Source organism: Diceros bicornis, chromosome 5 (assembly GCF_020826845.1).
Source record: "Diceros bicornis minor isolate mBicDic1 chromosome 5, mDicBic1.mat.cur, whole genome shotgun sequence".
Classification (NCBI taxonomy): domain Eukaryota; kingdom Metazoa; phylum Chordata; class Mammalia; order Perissodactyla; family Rhinocerotidae; genus Diceros; species Diceros bicornis.
Genome location: NC_080744.1, coordinates 71,210,126 through 71,234,098, shown reverse-complemented (window position 1 = coordinate 71,234,098; position 23,973 = coordinate 71,210,126). Strand labels below are relative to the sequence as shown.

Below are 23,973 nucleotides of genomic sequence, written 5' to 3'. Positions count from 1 at the left end.
AAATACTGATACATGCTACAATTTAGATGACCCTTAAAAACATTGTGCTAAGCGAAAGAAGCCAGACACAAAAGGTCACATAGTGTATGATTCCTTTTATTTAAAATGTCCAGAATAGGCAAATCCATAGAGACAGAAAGATTAGTGATTGCCAGAGGATGGGGGTGGAGGGAACAAGGAGTGGCTACGTAAGGCATGTGGGGTGTTCTTTGGGATGATAAAGGTTTGAAACTGGAGAGAGGTAGTGGTTGCACAATGTTGTGAATGCCACTAAACGCCACTGAATCGTACATTTTAAAATGGTTGATTTCATGTTATGTGAATTTCACCTCAAAAAAAGAGAGAGAGAAAGAACTGAATGTAACTGCTCATTAAAATGCGCTCCAGATGTGATCGGAAATTATTTAGATCAAGGATGACTCTGAATTGCACACTTTAAAATGGTTAATTGTATCCTATATAGATTTCACTTCTATTGTAAAAACAGTAAAAAAAGAAAGGGAAGGCTGGTCAGAGAGAGCTTCTTAAAGGAAGTGTCACAAACTGGGCCTTGAAGGAATAGAAACCCAGGGTTTCTGGCTGAGAGAAGAGGAGGGCAAGGGTGTCTCAGATGAGGAAGAATCTGAGTGACAGCTGAGTAGGGATCTGGTGAGGAGTCCAGGGAAAGAGGGGACCAGGCAGGTGGCAGGAGGGAGGGGCCTACCAGGCGTGGGGGGCCTGAGTAGCTGGCCAGGACGTCATCCAGACTACCACAACACGGCTTGATGATGAAATCCTGCAGGCTCCCTTCTCGCCCAGCTCGATTCCATTCCATTTTTATTCAGTCAGCCCTTTATGGGCCCTTATCACAGCATATGCAATAATGTATGTTTACCATGCAATTATTACCCACACTCAGACCAAGTGACTCATGGCCCACAATAGTCAAGGCCCATTTTTCACTGCCAGGAAGGGAAGTCGGGAATGTTCTGCTCACACGGGGCATGGTCCAGGCAAACTTGCTGATCCTCTCCCATCACTGCCTCCCTAGAACAGTAAGCAGGAGGCATTTTGCACTCAGGCGTTGACTGCAGAATCCAGGAGCTCTGGTCGGATGGTGCCTCAGGAAATTCTAGGCCAGGGTGGTTAGGAAGGCAGGCAGGCCTCAGGGCTCACCTTCATTCACCTGCTCCAGTGGGGCAGATGCCTGCTTTTGTGGAGAACTCTGGACTCCATTGGCCAGAGGTTCAAACCCCAGCTCTTTTACTTAGTTGTGTGGCCTTAGGCAAGTTACTCAAGTGCCTCAGTCACCTCATCCACATGGTAAGGATGAATAGTGAGAATTAAGAAAGTTTATTCATGTAAAGCACTTGGAACGGAGTCTAACACATCCCTAAAGGAGGCAATGACTCCTGATCCTGGAGGGTAAGACCTGCTCTCCTCCCTTAGCCTCCTAGACTCCAGAAGTACAAGAACGTGCCAGCCTCCACGTGCACCAGACCCTTAGACCACGCCCAGCCCTCTGTCACCAGAGGCACCTGTCAGCCTGGGCATTTCACCTGGACTATTAGCTTTCTATTGCTGCAAAATGAATTACCACAAACTTAGAGGCTTAAAACAACACAAATTTATTATCTCACAGTTCTGGAGGTCAGAAGTCCACGTGGATTTAGCTGGTTTCTCTGCTCCAGGTCTCACACAGCTGAAATCAAGGTGTCAGCCAGGCTGCCTTCCTTTCTGGAAGCTCTGGGGATGAGTCGGCTTCCAAGTTTATTTAGGTTGTTGGTAGAATTCAGTTCCATGAGGTTGTGGGACTGAGGTCTCCGTTTCCAGCTGGCTGTCGGCTAGGGTTGTTCCCAGCTTCTAGAGGCCATCCACGTTCCTCGGCTCACGGGCCCCTTCCAAGTCAGCAGTGGAGGGCAGAGTCCTTCTCATGGTTCAAAGCTCTCTGACCTCCCTTCTGCCTCATCTCTCTGATCCTTCCACCTTCCTCTTCTGCTTTGAAGGGCCCACGTGATTACAGTGGGACCCTCAGATAATCCAGAATAATCCTTTAAAGTCAGCTGATTCAAAACCTTAATTCCATCTGCAAAGTTCCTTCCCAGCAGTACCTAGATTGTGTTCCACTGAATAACCAGGGGATAGAAGCTTTAGAATTCTGCCCACCACTCCTGGCCCAGCAAGGCTCTGTCACCAGCACCAGCCCTCAGCCTCCCCTGTGTAGCAGTGCAGAGGAACTGAACGACAGGGAAACCCTCACAAAGGAGCCAGAGGGGCAGAAGAACTCACCAGGAAAGGGAGTGCAAGTAGTGAAGGACAGAGAGCACAAGACTGAGCTCACATTCGGGGTGAGTCACTATTACAGTGCCCTGCTGGGAGCCTGGTGTTTTACCTATAACTGTGTTGAAACTGTGTAACTGTATGTAGCCGCCCTGGAAGGCAGGGACACCTACTCCCAGTCTACAGCTGAGGAAACTGAGGCCCACCGTGAGCAGACCACTTGCTTAGGTCACACACTGAGTCTGTGGTAGGACTAGAACCAAACATTAGTTTGGTTCCAACTGACCAGGCCAGTGCCTTCCACACTGCACCACCCCATCTCAGGCCTTCCGGAATGATCCACAAAGAAGGGTCCCTGGGGATCCAGCAGAGGGAGCAAGTGTAATATCTGGGGTCTAATACCAGGGCCTTCAGTCCTGCCACTCTAGGCGGCTGGGATGGGCAGAAAGAGGAGGAGGTCCCTGCACACATGCCGGATAGGACATCTGCAGAGGGGGGACAACTTAACCCAAGGTCAGAGACTTAACTTTCCAAACAGCAACCATACAGGGTCTTTTCCCAGACATTTGCCTCAAAGCACACCCAGAGGGGTGTCCAGACAGGGGCAGTTTCATAAACTGACAAAGATCTGATTTGAAAAGACAGTGTCTGCTGGCACCAACTGCTGATTGCACGCAGATTCAGTGTCCACACGAGATCATCCTGAGGCCCCTTAAGTGCAGATTCCTAAAGCCTACCCAGACCCAGGGGCTCAGAGGCAGAGCCTGGGCTGAGAATTTCAGCGGAGGAAACCCCTGTGGGAATGAAGGTGGGTGGTGTGAGAGAGCTCAGATTCCAACAGGCCAGCTCCCACAGGCTCTGACCACACGAAAACGTCTGGGGCTGCGACTCATCAACTCCTGGAGCCTCAGTTTCCCCATCTGCAAAACGGGGAGTCCGCCACTTGGCACTTTGCTGGGTGATGCGTAAGTGAAGAACCTGGCCCACCTGGGTGCCTGACGCAGTGCAGACAGGTCTCAATCGCCCTCTCCTTCTCCCCCAAAGCAAGCGCAATGCATGTTGCCTTCGTTTGAAATGTTCCTTGTTCTATTTGCTTATCTCACATCCAGACTCTTATAAAAATCATCTTCCTCCTTTCTTCCGATTTCAAAATAAAAAAAAAATGGCCCCACAGCTGCTAATGTTACTTTTCAGCAGAAAGACTAAAATGCCTTTTACGGGGGCGCGAGGGACTCACAAAGACAGCTGTCTTGTTTCTCTAGCTGTGAGTTCACTCCAAGGCGGGAAGGGACAACCCGGGGAACGTCGTTAACGAGGACGGAGATGGAGGCTCTGGGGGTGGGGACGGGCCGGGACAGGGAGAGGTCAGGCTTCGACCAGCCAGTCCCGCAAACGGAACACCCCGCCAGACGCAGAGAAGGAGAAAGGGGAGTGATGTGGCCCAGGAGGGAGGTGGGCAGTGGGAGGGGCGGGAGGACGGAGGCGGCAGAGGCCGGGAACCGGGGCCGGAGCCGGCCGCCCAAGGGTGTCCCGCGGAGCCCCGCCCGCCGCTCGCGCCGCCCAGCCCGCCCGCTCTCCGCCCGCCGCTTTTGGCCGCCGCCCCCGCGGGGCTGGAGCCAGTGCGCGGGCCGAGCCGCCGCCGCCGCCGCCGCCGCCGCCGCCGCCGCCGCCGCCGCCGCGATGTGGGCCGTCCTGCCGCTGCTCTGCGCCGGGGCTTGGCTCCGGGGCCCCCCGACCTGCGGCGCCGCCGAGCTGTCCGTGAGCTCCTTAGGTAGGGAAGGGGCGCGGGCGCTCGGGCGGCCTCCTGGGGGCGCCGTGGGAAGGGGGCCTCGCAGGTCCGAGACTCGAGACTCAGGGGGCCGGCGGGGGTGCGGGAGGTGGGGGCGGCGGGGGGAGGTGGAATGAGCTCCGGAGGAGCCGGGCAGTGCAATGCCCAGTTCCGAGACTCAGGGGGTCTGCGCGTCGGGATCCGGGAGGGGTGAGCTGCGGTGGGGGTGGGGGTGGGAGAAAGCCAGGAGGGCGGGCTTCTTGCTTGACCAGAGCAGCAGGTGGGCTAGGTGTCCAGGGTCCCACTTGCCCAGGCGGCTGCAGAGCCTAGAATGCCAAAGAAGCCCGCAGCCTCTTCTGCCCTCCACCCCTCAACTGGGACCACAGAGGACTTTGATCTGCCCCTGCCGGAGGCGGGCAGGGAGTTCCCGCTTTTCTAACAGCTTCCCCGGGACCTGGCACATAGGGGATCCCCGTGGGTGCCTGAGAGCCCCTCTGTAAAGTGGGCCCGACGGCTATTTGGAGGAGAGACTGCTCTGCTACAGCAGTTTTAGCCCCTGAAAACTGCGAGTGTTGGTTCCCAGGGCCCATGGTGTAAGGAAGCCCCAGGACTCCCCCGCTTTAGCCAGGTCGGCTGGGACTGGTCCAGCTTCATGCACGCCTTCTCCTGGGGCTCCCCGGGCCTCCCCGGGCTGAAGGCGGGGAGCTGGCTCTCCCCTGCTGCCTCACTCCTTCCCTACTGCCACTCAGCCTCAGCCCACCCCCCACAGACCCTGAGCTCACAAGACCACCTGCCCCCCTCACCCTTGGGACAGAAAAGAAGAGCCAAAGAACAGCCTGGGACAGACGAAGGTCACTGAGGCAATCCCACTGGCTCAGAATCTTGCCTTATTCCTTCCCCCCATTTATACAAGAAAGCCCCCCAGTCTTGCAAACCTGAGAGGGTGCCCAGCTGCAGGTTAGTCCCAACCTAAGAAAAACCCAGCTGCTCCCAAGCAGGGGCTTTGCTTTACCCTGGCAGTGTGGCCTGCATCACGGAGGCCTGGCGCCGGAAGCCATCTTAGCTCCAGAGCATGGTTTGGCAATCTTTCTCTGTAAAGGTCCAAATAGTCAATATTTTAGGCTTTGTGGACCACACGGTCTCTGTAGCAACTACTTAACTCTGCGCTCAAAGCAGCCGTAGACAGTATGTAAATGAATGACCATGGTTGTGTCCCCACAAACCTTTATTTATGGACACAAATTTGAATTCAAATGATTTTCAGGTGCTATAAAATGTAAATTTTTTTCAACCATTTAAAAGTGTAGAAAACATTTTTAGCTCGTGGGCTGTACAAAACAGGCAGCAGGCCATAGTTGGTGACCCCTGTTCTATATATTCCCCACACCGTCTCTCAGACAGGGCAGACATAAAGATACGTCTTCCAAAAATCACGATGAATTGAAATGGATCTGTCTGAGGTTGGGGCGCAGGGTCAGAGGCAGATTCTTCTGGCCCCGCCCACAGTCGTCTCTGGCTTTTTCTTCCGCTCACCTCCAGCGGATGAGAAGTAGTCAAGGGTTTTCACACCTGCCTGTTGCTTCTCAAACCTCCCGGAGGCAAACACTAGTCAGTTGTCCTAAACTCCGTCCTGCCTCAAACCCTGGTCCTGAGACGAGGTCTGTCTTCCTCTGAAGCCATCAGGGAGCCGTCAGCTTCCTCTGAAGCTGCGGCAGGATTTGCAATCCTCTGAAACATGTATTGGGGAAATGTGCATGTCTTTCCCCGAGGAAAAATGGCTATCGCTTGGTTTTTGGAACAGAAACTTTTGTGACCCACAAAGGTACACAGGTAGGGAATCAGTTTCCACACCCTTTCCTTCGAAATGTCCTCTTGGCTAAAACTGAGCTGCCAGGAGAAAGCACCTAGGAAGTGGGGACCCTCCTCTCATTCGTCCTGATTCTGAACCCATGGGTATAAACACATCCGAGGCAGCAGACAGAAAGACGAATGGTAACAAATCCTCTTCAAGTCTGTTGTCAGGTCCTAAAGGAAACAAACTGAAGGAGAGAGGACTTCACTGAGGAATCAGCTGATGGGATCTTAGAAATAATGTTGAGCAATACCTCACCCTGTGATTTGGGGCATAGGAGGGAGTGCAAGGAGTTGAGTGACATGGCTCTAAAAATTGCCTTCCGTTCTCAGAAGCAGTAAGCAATCCTGCTTATTTGAGCAGGATTTCTCTGCCCTTTAACTTATAAAAAAACAAAGATCAGAATTAATGCTGACCCATTCAAAAAATAGGTCATATTCATCCATAAATATATAAATCCATGGAGGGGGATTGTTAATAAAATCCTATTTATCTAATTAAAAGATGGATTTCCAATACAAGTTTACTTTTTATGTTTAACAATTACTTTTCATAATGTGTAATATATTTGAAATGTTTTAATCAGTTGAGGTATTAATGATGATGATTACTTAATCCAAAATAAATTTTTATAATATTCAGAGATATGTTGGTCACAGGAAGTAAAAATAATTTAAGTTTATACTTTTTGTTCTTGTCACATAAAAGGATGTTAGGGCAATCACGTATAAATACATGCTCCCTTAGGATAAAATTCTGTGAGGTAGGGATAGAGATGGGGGTTCAAGGAGAAAAATAAACTACAGTGGTCCCCCCTTATCCACGGGGCTATGTTCCAAGACCCCCAGTGGATGCCTCAAACCACGGATAGTACCAAATCCTACATATACTATGTTTTCTTTTATACATACATTCCTCTGATAACGTTTAATTTATAAATTAGGCACAGTAAGAGATTAACAAAAATAATAATAAAATAGAACAATTATAACAATATACTGTAATAAAAGTTACCATAGATCTTAGCAACCTCACTCAGCATATGATTTTTTTTTTTTTTTGAGGAAGGTTGGCCCTGCACTAACATCTGTTGCCAATCTTCCTCTTTTTCTTTTTTCTCCCCAAAGCCCCAGGACATAGTTGTATATCCTAGTTGTAGGTCTTTCTAGTTCTTCTATGTGGGACGCCGCCTCAGCATGGCTTGATGAGTGGTGAGTAGGTCTGTGCCCAGGATCCGAACTAGGGAACCCTGGGCCGCCAAAGCAGAACGCACCAACTTAACTGCTACACCACCTGGCTGGCCCTGTGATTTTTTTTCTTTCCTTATTAAGTCAAGAACTTTCACCTTTTCACTTAGAGGAAGCACTTTACGACTTCTCTTTGGTATCTGAATTGCCAGCATCGCTATGCTTGTGCTTTGGGGCCATTATTAAGAAAAATAAGGGTTACCTGAACACAGGCACTGTGATATCACAACAGTCGATCTGATAACCAAGGCGGCTACTAAGTAGCTAACAGTGGATAGTGTAAACAGCATGGATATGCTGGACAAAGGGATGGTTTGTGTCCTGGGCAGGATAGAGCAGGATGGTGAGAGATTTCATCACATGACTCAGAATGGTGCACAATTTAAAACTTATGTTTATTTCTGGAATTTCCCATTTAATATTTTTGGACCGCTGTTGACTGCGGGTAACTGAAACCATAGAAAGCAAAATTGTGGGTAAAGGGGGACTGCTGTATGTAAAATACCCAATTTTTATAGAAGAGCTTGTTCACATTATTGATGGTGGGTATCAAGTCCTGATGGTATAGATTCCATTGGCTAGCTTTAAAAGAATGATGTAACAGACTATTGTAAATATCGATATATCCAATAAACTGGAATATGTCCTTTGTGGCTATTTAAATTTAAAATGAAATTTTTAGATAACTTAAAAATGTACAAGGGGGGTGTATCAGGGGTCTACAAACAACTGGGCAGCCAGTTTTTGTAAATAAAGTTTTATTGAAATACAGTCACACCCATTCATTTTCACACTACAATGGCAGAGTTGAGTAGTTGTGACAGAGACCATAGAGACTTCAAAGTCTAAGATATTTACTGTCTGTCCATTTAAGAAAAAATTTGCTGATCCTTGGGGTATATAGGTTTTCTAATTAACTTCTTATTGAAATATAACAACATACAAAAAAATGCACAAATCATTAAATATGCATTTCAATGAATTTCCACAATATAAACACACTCATGTAACCAGCACCCAGATAAAGAAATAGAACATTACCAGTACCCTAGAAGGCCCCTCTGGTCCCCCACTAAGGATGACCACTATGCTGACTTTTAACACCATAGGTTAATGACATATAGTTGTTCAAAGGTACCAAAGCAGTGTGAGTTTCGGTTTCTTTTTGCATTCTACCCTAGATAACACCATTTTGGGTGCTTTAAAGTTAGCCTAGTTTCCTAAAAATGCAAATCAGTTCTAAGGTGCCCTACTTTGGCTGTAGACTCAACTTTACCACGAGGCACCCAGGCCTAATTTTTTTTTTCTTTTTGCAGAGAAGTTTCACTTTAAGTCATGGATGCTGCAGGTCAGTGCCCAACTTCTTCTTTCTGAAGTTTTTCGTTTCCCTAAGTTTCCTGTTATCAAACCAAACTGTGCCAGATTGGAGACAATGAAGAGGAATTTTCCAACTCTGCCCCCTGGGCCTTTCCCGAATTGGCCAAACACTGGGAAAGATTCAGTTAAGTAAACTCCTTCCACACAGTGGTCCCCCGTGATGAAGTCAGCTGGCTGCCTTTCAAAGACTGGGATTCATTTTCATATTATGTATTCAAATCACAATGTGTGCCAGCTACAAACTCAGTTGGAGAACGCTAGTGCACGTGCTTTTGAAAAGTGGTGATTTTTGCCATAAACTTGACCCAGCCCCAGCTGTGGTGTCCAGGGGGGACCTGCGCTTGGCCAGTCTCTTCAGCAGGGCCTCTTGGACTGTTCGTTGGCTGACTTTCAGGCAGCTGCATGGGCTTCCTTCTGGCCACAGGTCCCTGGAGGCAGGCATTGTGCTTTGTAACTTCCCAGCTTTGACAGCGGAGACCCGGGACGGTGTCCCACCCACCAACACAGATTTGGCCTGAGAATCCTGTCAGGAAGAAAACCTCCACCCTTCCTCTTAGAAAACAAGACTGTCTCGCTCTGGTGAGCTGCATCCTGTTTCCATGACGTGTTGCTGATGTGTTCTGTTTTAGCACCAGAAGAAATACAGCGTGGAGGAGTACCCTCACCGGCTGCAGACGTTCGTCAGCAACTGGAGGAGGATCAGTGCCCACAACGCTGGGAACCACACATTCAAAAGTACCGCGGGGACGCCTTTCCCGTGGGCTTCTAGGCCCTCGGGAAGAGGAGCATCTCAGATCTGGAAAGAAATCAATTAGTGCCCCCTGCTAATTAAAGGGCCCACTAGGGGCCTACGGTGGAGGGAACAGAAACCCAGGCTCTGAAGCTGTCCTGGCCAACCTCAGATTCTGCCTCTGCTATTATTCTGTGAGGCTCAAGGGGGGTAAATTTAGGACAATGCTGGTACGCCTCTGAGTGGACGTGAAGTATCCAGGAGACTATATAGAAGCCCTTGCCCTGGTCCTGCCATCCGAGGGTCCAGCCCGGATGCTGAGCTCTGCCCTTGGCAGGGCCTCTTCAGAGATGTGCTCTGCACTCATGAGCAGCCTTTAGGGACATCTGCCTTCACTCGGGTCAGTTTCACTGGAAACACACACAGCATACATACTGAGGACTCAGAAATGTTGGCAGTGCCAGCTAAGTTGGTAATATGGGCAACAAGCATGGGCTGGAAGGAATCCTGGGTTTGAATCGCATTTCTGCCTGGCGCTAGCTGTGTGACCTTGGGGGGAGCTAACATCTCTGAAGTTTGACTCAGCTATAAAGTGGGGATACTAATGCTCCCCTCATTTGTCATGGATGAGGCAGCAGGTGGGAAGGCACTTCCCTAGCAGGATGAGGCGCAGCTGTAGTGCTTCCTTACCTGGACGTCCACTAGACTCCAGTGGAGTATCTGAAAAAATGGGTGCCCAGGCCCCAGCCCAGACCCACTGCATCTGCATCTCTGGGTGCAGACCAGACAGATGAACTATTGAAAAGCTTTCCAGGCAGTTCGGAAGTGCAGTGAGGGTTGACCTTGGTAGATTGAATTATGTTACATTTAAAAATGTAAAGGAGCCAAGTTGCAGCGGCTGTACATAGGACACAAGTAAACATAGGGTTTCATTATTTTTTCTGTTCCTTTATTAGTGATTTACTGAGCTCGTCTTTTTTTGTTGTTTTTCCCTTCTCTTTTTCAGTGGGACTGAACCAATTTTCAGACATGAACTTTGCTGAATTAGAACGCAAGTATCTTTGGTCAGAGCCTCAGGTGGGTGTTATTTATTGTGACCAAATCTGCATCTTTTGACTCAAGCCTTTGGAATAAGCTCATAGCCTGCTCTGCTTTCAGCCAGATTGAACCCCACGCCAGCTGCAGCTGGCAGTGTCCCCAGATTCTTGGGGGAGGCAGAGAAGTCAGCTCCGCACAGTTCCTCAGTCCACACTCCTGGCCTCAACCATGTTGACTCCTAACCTAGGGTCGTCAGATAAAATACAGATGCCCAGTTAAAATTGAATTTCAGATAAACAACAAATAATATTTTTGCATAAGTATATCCTAAATATTGTACAGAGCATACATACACTATAAAATTATTCATCATTTATCTGAAATTCAAATTTAACTGGGTAAACTTATTTTTACTTGCTAAATCTAGCTGCCCTGTCCTAACTCCCTCACCTGGGCTCTCAAAGGGACATGTCATTTAGCGTTTGGAACTGACAGGGGTAAGATGGTTCAGACAGCTACAATCTTTCTCATTCCCTCTTGGTGATTCCATTTTAATTACATGTTTTTTCTGTCAATAAGGTTCCCCCCTACCCCACTGAGAAAATTGTATTTGGTTGTTCCAGAATTGCTCAGCTACCAAAGCTAACTACCTTCGGGGTACTGGTCCCTACCCACCCTTTGTGGACTGGCGGAAAAAAGGAAATTTTGTCTCACCAGTGAAAAATCAGGTATGCATGGCAATCCCCAACCTTTCCCCAAAAAGTAGCCACATTCTCAGACAGTATACCAGGAAGAAAAACTCAAAAGAACCCCAAAACCATAGCAAGTGTATCCCTAACTCTATTATTTTGTTATCATCTCTCTAGCTGCCTTCCTCTGAAAGGCAGGGAGATCATTATTTCTACAGGCTGCTCTGGAAGATGAGAAAGTTCTTCTTTATTGGGCTGAAGTTTACCCATTCACCCCCCCCTACACACACTACCCAGAGTTCCCCACTGGCCCTAGGTCTCTCTTACAGAGTCACCAAAACATCATGTTCAGAGGTTGGACACCATTCAGAAGTTGGGCACCAGGACCCCATTCCTGCCGCCCATGCGTCTTCCCATCTTCCATCCACCCCGAGAGGCACCAGGGTCCAGCCCCTCCCTGGCTGGCTGCTTCCCTCTAGGTAGTTGCAGGCGGTCAGGGCACAAAGTGAAACCCAGCATTTCAGACATGCTCTGGCCCTGAGCAGGAGGCTGGCCTCTCAGTGGCCCTCTCTGTGGGGAAGAGCGCCCCCTGCAGGGCACAGTGTGCCTAGCAAGGCGAGTGCCCGTACCTTCCCAGTACTCGCAGAACTGGCGACTGGCCACTGGCTGGGGAGTCCCCGCACATGCTCTGTTCTGGAGAGTCTGGACCCTCCCCCCTGCTGTCTGTCCCCTCTGCCTACCGTGGTCCTTGCCCTAGAAGGGACAGTACAGTGGCCATCTTCAGAAAGATGCCGACCTCTCAATCCGAAGAAATACAAGGTGAAGGTTTCCTTCCTGGAAACACTTGACTTTCCACTGAAACTCTCCATGAGAAACTTTCTCCTTTTCTTTAAAACGACGTGGCACAGCTTACCTCCCAGGCTCCATGGATTCCTGGAGCCTGCTAACTGATCTGGACATTTAAACCAGCACCCAAGAGCCAGCCTTTTCCTCCATGACCCAAAAGCAGCTTTTAGACCATCTGAGGATCCTATGACAATTTGAAGCAACGAATGTTAAGTGTGGAAGCCTGAACCTGCTCACTATTTGGGCAGGTGGGAAGGGGAGGTCCACCAGGAATGTGCCAGGTCCTCATGTTAACTGTTCCCAGGCCGTCAGGCAGGACTAAGCCACCTGGGCGAAGGGGCCAGGACAAGGCGTTCGTCTCAAGGAGTGGGTGGTATCTCGCTGTGGCCACTGTGCGGTTACAGATAGAGTGACAGGACCTAACACTAACCCTCAGCAGCCCCTTGAGGGTTTCTCACTTTACAGAGGAGGAAACCGAGGGAAGGGGGCTTGCCCAAGGGAAGCAGGTGGCAGACGGGACTCCAAACCAGGTCTCTGCTCCAAGTCCAGTGCTCGTGGCTTAGCCCGGCTCTCCACCTTCAGCACTGGTCAAACCCACCTCCTTGAGCAGCCCGGAGACCCTCTGACTAGGTCCTCCCCTCCCTGTTGAGGGAAGGATTTGAGAAGAGGAGACTAGAGGGGAGGCCAGCTTGAGGGTCCTTTCCAAGGAGACAAGCAATAAGGAGCAAATTAGGGCAATAAAGAAGGGAATCTTCAGAGACATTTTAGAAGTAGAATATGAAAGATTGAACCGGAGAGGGGAGGAAAAGAGACAGGTGAGGCCTAAAAATCAGTAATAGCAACACAGTACCGAGCCCGTGGGGTAACTGCTTGATCTTATCTGCCCCTCTAACGGCACTGTTCTTCCCGTTTTACAGATGACGAAACTGAGGTTTAGAGAGGGGAGGTCACTTGCTCTGGTCATACAGCTGGTGTGTGGCAGAGCTATGATTTGAACCAGGTGGGCTCTGGTGCCCAACTCCTAGCCCTCACATTACCCTGAGGTGCTGTGAATAAGGAGGCCAGGCAGCGGCAATGATTGTGGCAGAAGATGGTGAGATGGATGGATGGGACAGGACCAGCAGAGGCTGAGGTGTCTGGGGCGTCCAGGTGGGGTCACCTGGAAGACAAGGATGTCTGGATCTGGGTGGAGGTCAGGGCTGAGGTAGGGTTTGGGGAGTTGTGCCTTTAACGGTTAGGACTGTGAGTGGAATGAGATGGGAGGTGGAAAGGTGAGAGAGAAGTTTCTAGAAACAAGACTTTGGTGAGTCGTTCTGCTGGGAAACAGTGGGAAGAAGAGGAGCCCACATAAGAATCAGAAGTAGAAGGAGATCTAGAAAACCATAGAATGGGGTCAAGAGGGACTCCAGCCCTCGAAGGATGGTAGGGATTGGTCAGTGAGAGGCCAGGATCCAGAGTCCACAGGTGCCGGTCAGTGGCAGCTGCTCCTGCTCCTGTGCAGGCCTCGGTCACCTCATCGGTAACATGGGGAGAAGGGTGCTGGCCTCGCAGGGCTTGTGAGGGTCAGAGTGGACAGATGTGGATCAGGGCTTTGTAAACTAAAGGCCTCGGGAGCCCGGGGGTTCTCGCTGGGGCTGCCTCGAGGTGTCCCGATTACCAACTCCCCACTCCGTGGCCTCTCTAGGGCGGCTGTGGCAGTTGCTGGACCTTCTCCACCACAGGGGCCCTGGAGTCTGCGGTCGCCATCGCAACTGGGAAGCTGCTCTCTTTGGTAAGCCATCAGCCACAGGGCGGGGGCGTGGTCATCTCCTGCAGAGATCACGGCCTGACAGGGAGGGCCAGGCCTGGGCTTTTGGGCTCCTTCAGGACTTCAGCTAACCACTTCAGCTGGACTTGAGGCGTCCCAGCCTTGTGAATGTTTGGCATGTGAATCTCAGTTGAGGCTTTTCCTAGAAAGGAATGAGGCTCATTGAGGAAACAGCCCAAGCGCTCATTCCTGAGGGGATCTGGGTGTTCCTCAGTTTGGGAACCTGGGGCCTTCAGAAAGCAGAGCATGCCTGGGAGGCAGCCGTCTAGGAGCTGTGCCCCTTCCCAGGCTGCTTTCCTCATCTTCATGGAGGGAAGAGCCAGGGACCTTTGTATTCAACCCCCGACCCCCCAGAGGGAGGGGTGACAGCCTCTGAAGGAAGCGCCCAGCCCCTGCCTCCTGTGTGGGGATGAGGGAGAGTAGAGGGCAAGGTTGGCGAGGGCCGTGAGGACCCGGGTTGAGGAAAGGTAGAGCAAGGTCTCTGGCTAGGCCTGTCCCCACCGTCTCCCATATGCCACCAGAGGACCCAAACCCACATGGATGTGCACACCTTCAGGGCGGTGCTCTGACAAGCAGGGCCCGCCTGTGCCCTCTCACCTGCCTGCTTGGTTGCCAGGTCATTGCTGAGCCCTCCTGACGTGTGCTGCTGGGCTGGGACTTCAGAACATATGAGATGGTCCCTCCCTTGGGGGGCTTATAATGTGGTCACCTTGATCCAGAGCTGATGGGGCCACGGGTGTGGATCAGCGAGGGAGGCTCCGCGCCTGGTGCCAAAGCCTCCAGGGGCTCTCAGCTTTCAGCTCCCTGGGTTTGTGTTCATTCCTCCAGGCAGAGCAGCAGCTGGTGGACTGCGCCCAGAACTTCAACAATCACGGCTGCCAAGGGTACGTACCTGACTGGGAGGGGCCCAAAGCCCCTTCTCATTTCCCATTGATCATGTCTGTTGGGTCTAGTATGTGCCAGGCACAGCCACGGACATAACGTCATACAGTGCCCTGGGTGGCAGCACAATCGTCCCCATCTTACGGAGGAGGAAGGTCACCTCAGATGCCCAAGGTCCCTCAGCCAGAACTGGCAGAGCTGTAATCCAAGCCCAGGATGTCTGGTTCTAAAATCCCTCCTCTTTCCATAGTGACACCCAGCTCTCACCCCACAGCACGGTTGGTTGGCCTCATCAGCCACCAAGGCCTCTAGGTGAGTGGCCAAAAGAATTAATAGAGTGAGAAACACATCATCTTCCAAAACCAAGATCCACATGCAGATGTTGGGTTGGCCTTTCTACAAACTCTCTAAAGTTCTAACTGCCTCAGCTTGGCAGGCCGTAGGAAGGAACTTCTCTATAAATGTCTCTAAGTGTTTGTGCATAAAGGCTGTATCTTTTCTGGGCCTGCTTTCCTGGCCTATTGTTAAAACAGGTTGTTAGGGACTTGCTAACATTTCTACAGCGTCTCTAGCCCTCGTCTCTTTCTCCACATGTGCAGCGCTCTGAGATGTTTCTGCAGGATTGCCAGCTTTCCTGACATATACATGCGTAAAGCCAGGCCCCTCGTGCTCCCCTGGAGCAAGCCCCCAGCCTGGCCTCCCCTCACCTACCTCCCGGCCGCAACCCCAGCCCCAGGGCCCTTGCCCCGCCTCCTGTGGCATCATGGGCCTGGGAAGGCCTCATGCCCCACCTGCTTGGGCCGAGTCCTTAGGAGTCAGGGGTGAAGTCACGGCCTAGTTACTGACCCACCATTGTGTTCAGTCTCACCTCTCACCTCATTTTTGGTCTCTTTCCTCTCTGCAACTTACAAACACCGCCCATAACAAGAGTCTGAAAGGGCACTCTGGGCCCCCACCATTTTTCAAAGGGGTCTGTTTGCTTTGGTTTACTTCATTTTTTTATCCATTCAACAAATATGACTAAGCACCTGCTACGTATCTAGGCACTGGGGATACGGCAGCCAACAGAACACAAGGAGCTGATGTTCTCATAAACAAATGTGCCATAGGTCAGGTGGTGACAAATGCTATGGAGAAAAAAACAAGGGACGGGGTGGGGATTGCTGGGGAGTTGCAGCTGGAGAGCTGTTGGGTTTTTGTTTGCTCTGGCAGGCAGCACGATGCAGAAAAAGATCCACCTTTGGAACCAGATCCTGGTTATAGCTATGTGGCTCGGGCCAAGTTGTTCAGCCTGTTTGAGCCTCAAGAAATAACAGCCTCTAGCACACAGGGTTGATATGCGGGGTCAGGCCGTCCCGTCAGAGCCTGCCCAGGTGGGGGCCCAGTGGGCAGGGCTGTGGCGATGATGGTGAGCTGGGCTGATCCCATCAGCCGTCCTGTGGGATTGCCCGCTTTTCCTGACAGAGGGGGCCTGGCTTCGAGGGGTCGCTGTCCCACTGAAGCACATGTAGCTGGACCTTGGACGCCAGTAGTCTCTCCTGAGTCTGTTGAGCTTTATCCTGAGGCCAGGCAAATGGGGTGACATTGCTAGCCCCTTTGAGACCTCCTCTGCCACTCGGACATGCCCCAACCCAGGCCTCCCAGCCCTGCCAGGGCAAACATCTAACGAGCCCCTGCAGGCCCCACCTGCATCGGGGCCAGTCCCAGGTGGGCACATCTGTGTGTGCTTCTTGCAGGGGTCTCCCCAGCCAGGCCTTCGAGTACATCCGATACAACAAAGGCATCATGGGTGAAGACACCTACCCCTACAAGGCCCAGGTAATTCTGGGCAGCCTCAGCTCTTCTTGGTCTGCAGTACTCCCCATCTGCGCTCCTACCCCAGCCTCAGAAAACGTCCCTTCTGCCCTCGCCTCCTTTGAGGACTGCCACCACCCGCCAGAATTCTCAGACTTGTCTACACTCTTCAAGTTCATTCCTTCACCTCCTCCGCGTGCCTGAGCCCACGGCTCTCACCAAACCCAGGGGCCTCTGCCCGCCCTCTCTGTGGCAGCTCCATCACTCTCTCCTCACCATCTCCCACACCTCGCGCCGCGCTGCTCTGTGTCTTCCTGGCTCCTCCTCCCGCCGGGAGTGCACTAGAGCGCCATCCTCTGGCTTCCTCCCTTCCCGTCCATCAGCATCTCCAGCCATGCAGTCAGCCTCATGCTGACACCACTCTCCAGGACCCACACCCACTTTGCCCAAGGCCTGCCAGGGGCCTCCCCTGCCATCATCTCAACCCAGCCTGTCCATGGCTAAGCACCTCTTCTTTCCTCCAAACCTGTGGCTCCTCCTATATTTCCCCTCTCAGCGAGGAGCAGCACCAGCCTCCCTGAAAACGTGTTGGTCACCAGTGGTCTGTTCTGAGGGCGGTCCCTCCACCCGGACCCTCACTTCAGTCAGCCTTCTGACCATCATAGACCTTCTCACATCTGCTCCTTTGGTCCATCCTGTATCCCTGCCTCCACTCAGACCTTGGCCTCCCTCTATCCTATATCACTGAGGGTGGCCTCTCCTCGGGCCATCCTCCACCCAAGGGCTGCCAGAGTGGCCTCTCAGACCCAGTTCTGACCACACGCTGCCTTGTTCAGAACTCTTCAAAGGCTCCCCAGGGCCTGCAAGATAAAGCCCTGACTCTGGCCTGCGCTTCAAGGCCTGCCCCACCCCCACCCAAACCAGTCTTTACCATCTTATCTCTGTTTACTCTCTCCGTCGTTAAAACCCCACTGAACCACTTGCTGGTTCCTAAACACCACGTCCTGCCTTTCCTGTCAACCCCATCTTCTCTCCCATCTCAGAATGGCTTGCCCTTCCCTCCTTGTGACCTACCTCTATGCCTGCCTCTTGTCAGTGCAGTTCCCTGGACTGAGACTAACCTTCCCTTCCCCTGCCATGCAGGCTCTTACTTGGCTCCATTTCTCGGCAAGTTTCCTTGGTCTAGATTAGGCCCCTTCCTTGGGCTCCCACTAAGTGCCATGTAAGCCCACCTTGGCCAAAGCCAGCACAGGACTGTCTCCTGTCACTAGACTGTGAGCTTCTTGAGAACAAGGATGCCTCTAATTCTCTCTTAAGTGACCCCATCACCCAAGCCCTGGGACATGTAGCTTTTGCTTCGTAAATGCTATCAAAGAGCATGGGGTAGGCCTGAAGTCTCAGCCTGGGGCCAAGCATCCCTAACCTGTATTCCGTGCCCTTTGCCACCCTGAACAGGATGGTGACTGCAAGTTCCAGCCCAGTAAGGCCATTGCTTTTGTCAAGGACGTAGCCAACATCACACTCGTGAGTACGGATCCTTCTCTCGGATGGGGAATGTGTCCTGATAAGGAGGCTAGCCTCCACTGCTGTCAGGTGGCCAATGGGCACAGAAGGGCAGCCTTTCCTGGCAGCGCATCACTTTGATTAAAAAGGTTTGATGATCACTGAGTCTCAGTCACCATGATGGCAGCATGGTGGAAGACTGGAGGGAGAGAGCTCGAGACGAGCAGTCAGACACTCTGCTTCTGACCTGGGTCTGCACAAGTCTTCATTCTTGTGTTTCAGTTTTCTCATCTGTAAAATGCAAGCAATAATCCCCATCCTGCAAAGGAGGGTGTGAGTGTGTATGTGACGTGAGCATATGTGTGTGAGAGATTGAATGTGAATTCACTGAGTATGAACATGTGTCAATCAGGATAAGCCAGCTTATGCTGCAGTGACAAACAGCTCCAAAATCTGAATGGCTCAAAACAAAGTTTATGTCTCACTCATGTGACATGTCCGTCGGCTTAGGCAGGGCTGTGCTCTGTGTTGTTGGCTTCACTCCAGGACTCAGGCGGAAGGAAAGAAAGTGGTAAATTATGTCTGGCTCTTAAAGCCAAAACAAGTTACACAGTCACGCCTAACCTCAAGTGGATGGGGACGTGCAGTCCTACCCCGTTTCTCTGAGAGAGAGCTGGGGTAAGTGTGAACAGCCCTCGTGTGTGTGTTTGCAAGTGTGGGAGGCTGTGTGTAAAGAGTGAAAGAATATCTCCACTCCTGTGTGTAGGTGTGGTATGTAAGAGCAGGAGGCTGAGCATGAGTGCCCACAAATGTCTGTAAATCACCAGCGTGATGTCTGTGTCATACCATTTAATTGAAGCACGTGCCAAGCTCTCAGTGATAGTAATGACAGTTTAAGTTTATGGAGTACTTACAGCTGCCACACAACCACTTAAAATGTATTATCTTTTTTAGACTCAAGACAATCCTAGGAGATAAGTGTCATTATTACCTTCATTTTATAGCTGAGGAAACAGGCTCAGAGTGGTGAAGTAACTTGCCCAAGGCCACCGAGTTAGGAAGTGGAAGCTGGATTTGAACTGAGATCATGTTATTCCAGAACCTACACCCTATAATAGGGATGTTCCTGACTACCATGAATCTATCTTCAGAAAATAGCTCCTTTCTCTTAGACATACCCACCAAGGCCTGACCTGCGGTGGGCCATTTGTATCCCACTAAGAGGTGAATCGGGGGCTCAAAGGTATCCCTTTTGCCTGGTCCCAGGAGAGCCTTGCCCGTGACACCTGTGGGCCCCTGAAGAGCAGGCCAGAACTGGTGTCCAGCCCTCCTTGGCAGGGCCACAGGGTGGCCATGGGAACAGCTGCCCCACAGCAGTGCTCGCCCCATGCCTTCCTTGTCTCCATCTGCCCTGACCCATTGGGGCTCACCAGGCCTTTTCTGAGCATGGGGAAGGAAGCCGCTTGCTTACCAGGCAGCTGTTCACTTTCTGCAGCTGGGCGTCTGCCCACCCCTCCAGGGAGGCGGGACCAAAGGAGGGCTGGGTGCCCTGTCCCCTCCAGCTTTCCCTTCCCTTCAGCAGAGCCCTGGCCTCAGCTCCACCCTCATTTCAACTCCCTAAGGTCTCCAGCCAGGGGAGTGGCCTCCTTAGCTCACTCTAACCCAATGCTTCCCAACTGGGACACTTTAAAAACTTCTGATGCCTGGGACCCACCGCAGAGACGCTGATGTAATGGTCTGGGGTGCAGCCTGGGCATCAGGATTTTTTAAAGCTCCCCAGGTTGTTCCAACTGCTGCTCTCACCTGGTCTCCGCTGCTCCCTCCCAAAGCTGCAGGCTCCAGGAAGCCTCTGACTTCCTCCTGCCTGCCTTCCCCAGCTGAAGGGGATGGGTCCTCCTTGGGCACACAGCCCTTTCCTGGGTCTTCTCGTTTGCACCACCATCTGGGCCTTATCTGCTCATGGACTTCTAACCCCTGTGTTCTACCCAAAGCTCCTTAGACTGGCTTTGTCGGTGTAGGGGGTCCTGGGGGTGGGGTGGGGGAGTCACATTCATCTTTGCACCCCTTGGAGCCCCTGGCTCATGAGAGGACCTCAGTGAATTGTTGTGGGTGACTGAATGAGTGGGTCTGTGCTGCACCCATGGTTCCTATCCCAAAGGGTGCAGGATTCTTTAGAGCAGAGCAGGGAGGTTAACAGAGATGACGAAACAGATGAGCCCAGCAAAGGGGAGGGAGGTCACAGGGGAGCCAAGGTTTGGGAGGAGGGACGTGTAAGCCAAATAAAAAACCCAAAGGATCCTGGTCATTCAGGCATAAGAGGGTGGGGGGCCCCCAAACCAACCCCCAACATCCAGTGCCCAGTTCTGCTGTGAAGAGGGGCAGCCTGCCCCTTGGTAGTTGCTTTTTGGTCTAAAACAGCCTTCTCTTCCTTCCTCCTGGACATCTACATCACTCACGACCTATCCCACACCTTGGGGCAAAGGGTCATATTTTGAAAGTGGGGCGTGGAGATGATAAATATTCATCTGTCCGTCTGTCTATCCACAGAACGACGAAGAGGCGATGGTGGAGGCAGTGGCCTTGTACAACCCTGTGAGCTTTGCCTTTGAGGTGACTGGTGACTTTATGATGTACAGAAAGGGCATCTACTCCAGGTGCGCCGGGGTCCCAGCAGCCTGCATGGCGAGGGGCTGGGTAGGCCTCCTCACGGCAGGGCATGGGACTCAGGCTCGGCCAGGACTCCTGGCCTGACCATTTCTCAATACCTTCCACGTGTGTTGGCATCTTATACACTCCCGCAGTTCATCCTCCTGCAGCCCTGAGGGTCAGGAACCATGGCCTCTGACATCGAGAGGAGAGAGAGAAAGGTCAGATCCAGGTCACATGGCTGGTCAGGGCTAGGCCCAAAATTTGAGCCCAGAGTTCACTCTTCCTCAACGGAAGAGCTGCCTCCGGTTACGAAAACCCATGTTCAAAAATTTGAAGATGTGAAATAGGGAAGAGAAAGTAGCTGCTCTCAGCACCAGAACCCTGTGCTGGTGAAAGCTTCACCACAGGGTTCTTCAGAAAACCCGAGCTCCTGAGCATCTGACATGGGGTTCATCTCATCCACGCCTCTTGCCTATTTTGCAACATGAGTGAGTTCAGCTGTCTCCCCAGCCACTTCCCGCAGCCCAGCATCTCCTTCGCAGTCTTCTCATCATCTGCCCACTCCTAAAATGCTGGTGTTCTCCATGGCTTTGTCCTCAGCCCTCTTCCTCTTCTCAGACACTCCTTGAACTCCATGGCCAGCTGTTTGCTGAGAACTTGCAAGTCTCCATCCAACAGCCTGGTGTCTGCCGAGCATTAGACCCATGGATCCAAGGGCCTCCCTGCCATCTCAAGCCCGATGGCCCACAGAAACCTCAGATCCTACATGTTTCCTCCTCGTCTTCAGATACTGCCCTGTTAACACTGCTCAGGAATGTGCTCTCTGCTCCCTCCCCATGTCTCTGCCCTAGCCCACCACTGCTGTCTCCTGCAGCTGCTGTCTTACTGGTTTGTCCTTGTGCTCCCACCACTAGTCCAGCCTCCACTCGCAGCCCGAGTCAGCCTTCTGGAACGCTCCTCTTGCCACACCAACTTTTACATAGTGCAGTTTCTCTCCATTGTCCAACATCTTAGCTTGGCTGGAGGTACCCTCTGGTCTGGTCCTTCTTCTTTCTCCAAGCTCATCTCTCATCAGAACCACCCCCTTCCTCCCCGTTTCACCCTGTGCCCCCACCCCAGCCACACTGAAGGATTTGTAGTTTCATGCATGTCCCCTGCCTTCTCAGGGAAGCCTTCCTTGACCCTGCCACACACCATCCCTGCTGGGTTGGATCCCCTCCTCGGGGCTCCCATCAGCCTCCTGCTGTCGCTGCCCTCTGTCCACTGCATAGAAGGAGCCTCTTTGCCACTCTGCTCCCTGCCAAACGAAGCTTCCTCAGGACAGGAGCAGAGTTTTGCTTGCTGCTGGTGTCCCGGCACCTTGCGCCAGGCCTGGCACGTGCCAGGAACTCAGTTATACATCAACTGAATTAAATACACAGCCACTGCTGTCTGTCCTCTTGAATTTCTTCATGGAAGTGAGTCACCATTGTAAACGGAAAGCCTGTATACTTGCCATAAATGCAGGTAATCTTAAAAATAAATACAGTGGCAGTATAGCAATGCTATGTGAAACTCTAACTGGACACTCTTCCTGCAGAATGGGCAGCAGGAGGGCTGCTCTGTCCTTGTTATGAGAGGGGCATCGGAAAGTGTCAGGTGTGAGAGCGGGTGCGGCACCACGCTAAGGCTCTCTTCTTGGGGTGAGCAGAACCAAAAGAACTAAGGAGAATACTTCTCTTGCACTGTGACTAAACGAGAGCTAATTCACCACCTTAAATGCTTCCCAGTCCCCACTTTGGGAAGCATTTCTCTAAAGCTCTCGGAGAACCGCTGTGGATGTGATTGAGTCATCACTTTTATCCTTCCCATATTTTCAAACCTTTTTTATTTTCATTTTCCAGTACTTCCTGTCATAAAACTCCAGATAAAGTAAACCATGCAGTACTGGCTGTTGGGTATGGAGAAGAAAATGGGATACCCTACTGGATCGTGAAGAACTCTTGGGGTCCCCAGTGGGGAATGAACGGGTAAGCAGCTCCCAGGTCCCGTGTGCTGGGAGGGGGGCGTGACTGCTCAGGTCTGGGGACCCTGGAGGGAGTCTCCTCCACCTCAAATATACAGCTTCAGAGAAAGAGCTGGTCCTTGGAGCCCTAGCCCAGGCCGGGGGGCGGGGGGTGGTGTGAGCGTGAGAATGTAACCTCCACACCACCAGCACCCCTCTAGCGACCCCTCTCCTTTCCTGGACCCCAGATCCTAACGATTCTGTGTCGGGAACAGGAGTCCATTTGGCTCCATAGGATCTGTGACCACTGCTAGGAAAACAGCTCACAACACAGAACCTGCTGGAACTAAGCCAATGTCTGGAACGGTCCACTTGTGAGAAATCAAGGCAACAAGTTTATCCCTGATGGTTGACAGCCCCTCCTTCTAGAAGAAGGGGGCTGGAATCAGGTGGCCTAGGTACATATCTTGATGTGACCTTGTGTCTCTCCTGTCAGACTCCGTGTCCTCATCCGAAAAGGAGAGATTTAATTGTTACCTCGGGGGTCCCAGTGATGATTAAATAACTATGTGAGGGCCTAGGCAGGGCTAGGAAGAGGCCCGAGGTAAATTCTGGGGAGAAGTGAGGTATGGATAGAATAAGGAAGGGAGTTCATTTGGCGGCCAAGGAGAGTTCCAGAAGGAGAAATTATTCACCAAATCAGGTCAGTGATTTCCTGGTGATAAAATAAGCCCAATGCTACTGTTTTATAAATAAATTCAGAGGGCCTAATCTCTGGAGGCAGATCTTGGTGAGCAGCAAAACATTCCAGAAAGGTCTGTGATGAGGAAGCCTCCAGCCAGGCCTCAACTCACTCTCTCTGCCCAGGTACTTCCTCATTGAGCGTGGGAAGAACATGTGTGGTCTGGCCGCCTGTGCCTCCTACCCCATCCCTCTGGTGTGAGCCAGGAGGCCAGCAGTGACTGGTTGGCAGAGAAAGGGAAGAGCGGGCAGCCTGGCCATTGGTGGAAGTCCTGCCCTGGAGGAAGTGGTGGGGATCTCCACTCAGGGACCCCTCACTTTGCATCCTCACCCCCGTGCCGTGTCCAGAAACCTAAAGAAAACGAAGAAAAACTCCACTAAGCAACACATCTTCTGACGCAAAGGATCACCAGCCTTGTGCCTTTAAGCATGATTTTTAACCGACTCAAACCCACATGGACCAAGAATATTCTTTCCTTCCAGAAGGGCTACTTTTCACATTTGGAGAGTACTCCAGTGCCTGTCTTTTCTGTGGTCTTTATTCAATAAACATTCAGTGAGCACCTCCCTGGGCCAGGCCTGTGCTGTGTGCTGGGACCAGCTGTGACACAGACCTGAGTCTGCCCTCCGGGATCAGGTCTCCTAAGCGGGAGGCCTCAAGGGGTTGCCCAGGTCTCTGGCTGGGAGGATGCTGGGGGTGCTGGTGTCACTGTCCGCCAGATGGGGGACCCAGGAGGAAGAGTGGGTTTAATTTGAGATCTTGACTGTTGTCCCCAGGTGAGGAGGTAAGGAGGGAGGAGGAAATGT

At 51.7% G+C, this 23,973-nt stretch overlaps 1 protein-coding gene across 1 annotated transcript; it reads left to right on the top strand.

Moving 5' to 3' along the window:
- The first annotated feature begins 3,930 nt into the window (after window positions 1-3,930).
- CTSH (cathepsin H) lies at window positions 3,931-23,733 on the top strand. Its single transcript, XM_058542208.1, has 12 exons — window positions 3,931-4,030; window positions 8,443-8,474; window positions 9,133-9,238; window positions 10,240-10,310; window positions 10,895-10,999; window positions 13,491-13,577; window positions 14,442-14,497; window positions 16,232-16,313; window positions 17,745-17,813; window positions 20,340-20,446; window positions 22,325-22,450; window positions 23,293-23,733. Exons 1-12 carry the CDS (start codon window positions 3,940-3,942, stop codon window positions 23,366-23,368), a joined length of 1,008 nt encoding a protein of 335 aa, XP_058398191.1. The 5' UTR covers window positions 3,931-3,939; the 3' UTR covers window positions 23,369-23,733.
- Window positions 23,734-23,973: the final 240 nt, after the last annotated feature.

Excerpts from the sequence above, each read along its gene's own strand:
- CTSH (XM_058542208.1), top strand. The coding sequence starts at position 3,940 with ATGTGGGCCGTCCTGCCGCTGCTCTGCGCCGGGGCTTGGCTCCGGGGC. Across the intron at positions 9,239-10,239 it reads TGGGAACCACACATTCAAAA|TGGGACTGAACCAATTTTCA; the intron begins GTACCGCGGGGA and ends TCTCTTTTTCAG. Across the intron at positions 22,451-23,292 it reads CCCCAGTGGGGAATGAACGG|GTACTTCCTCATTGAGCGTG; the intron begins GTAAGCAGCTCC and ends CTCTCTGCCCAG.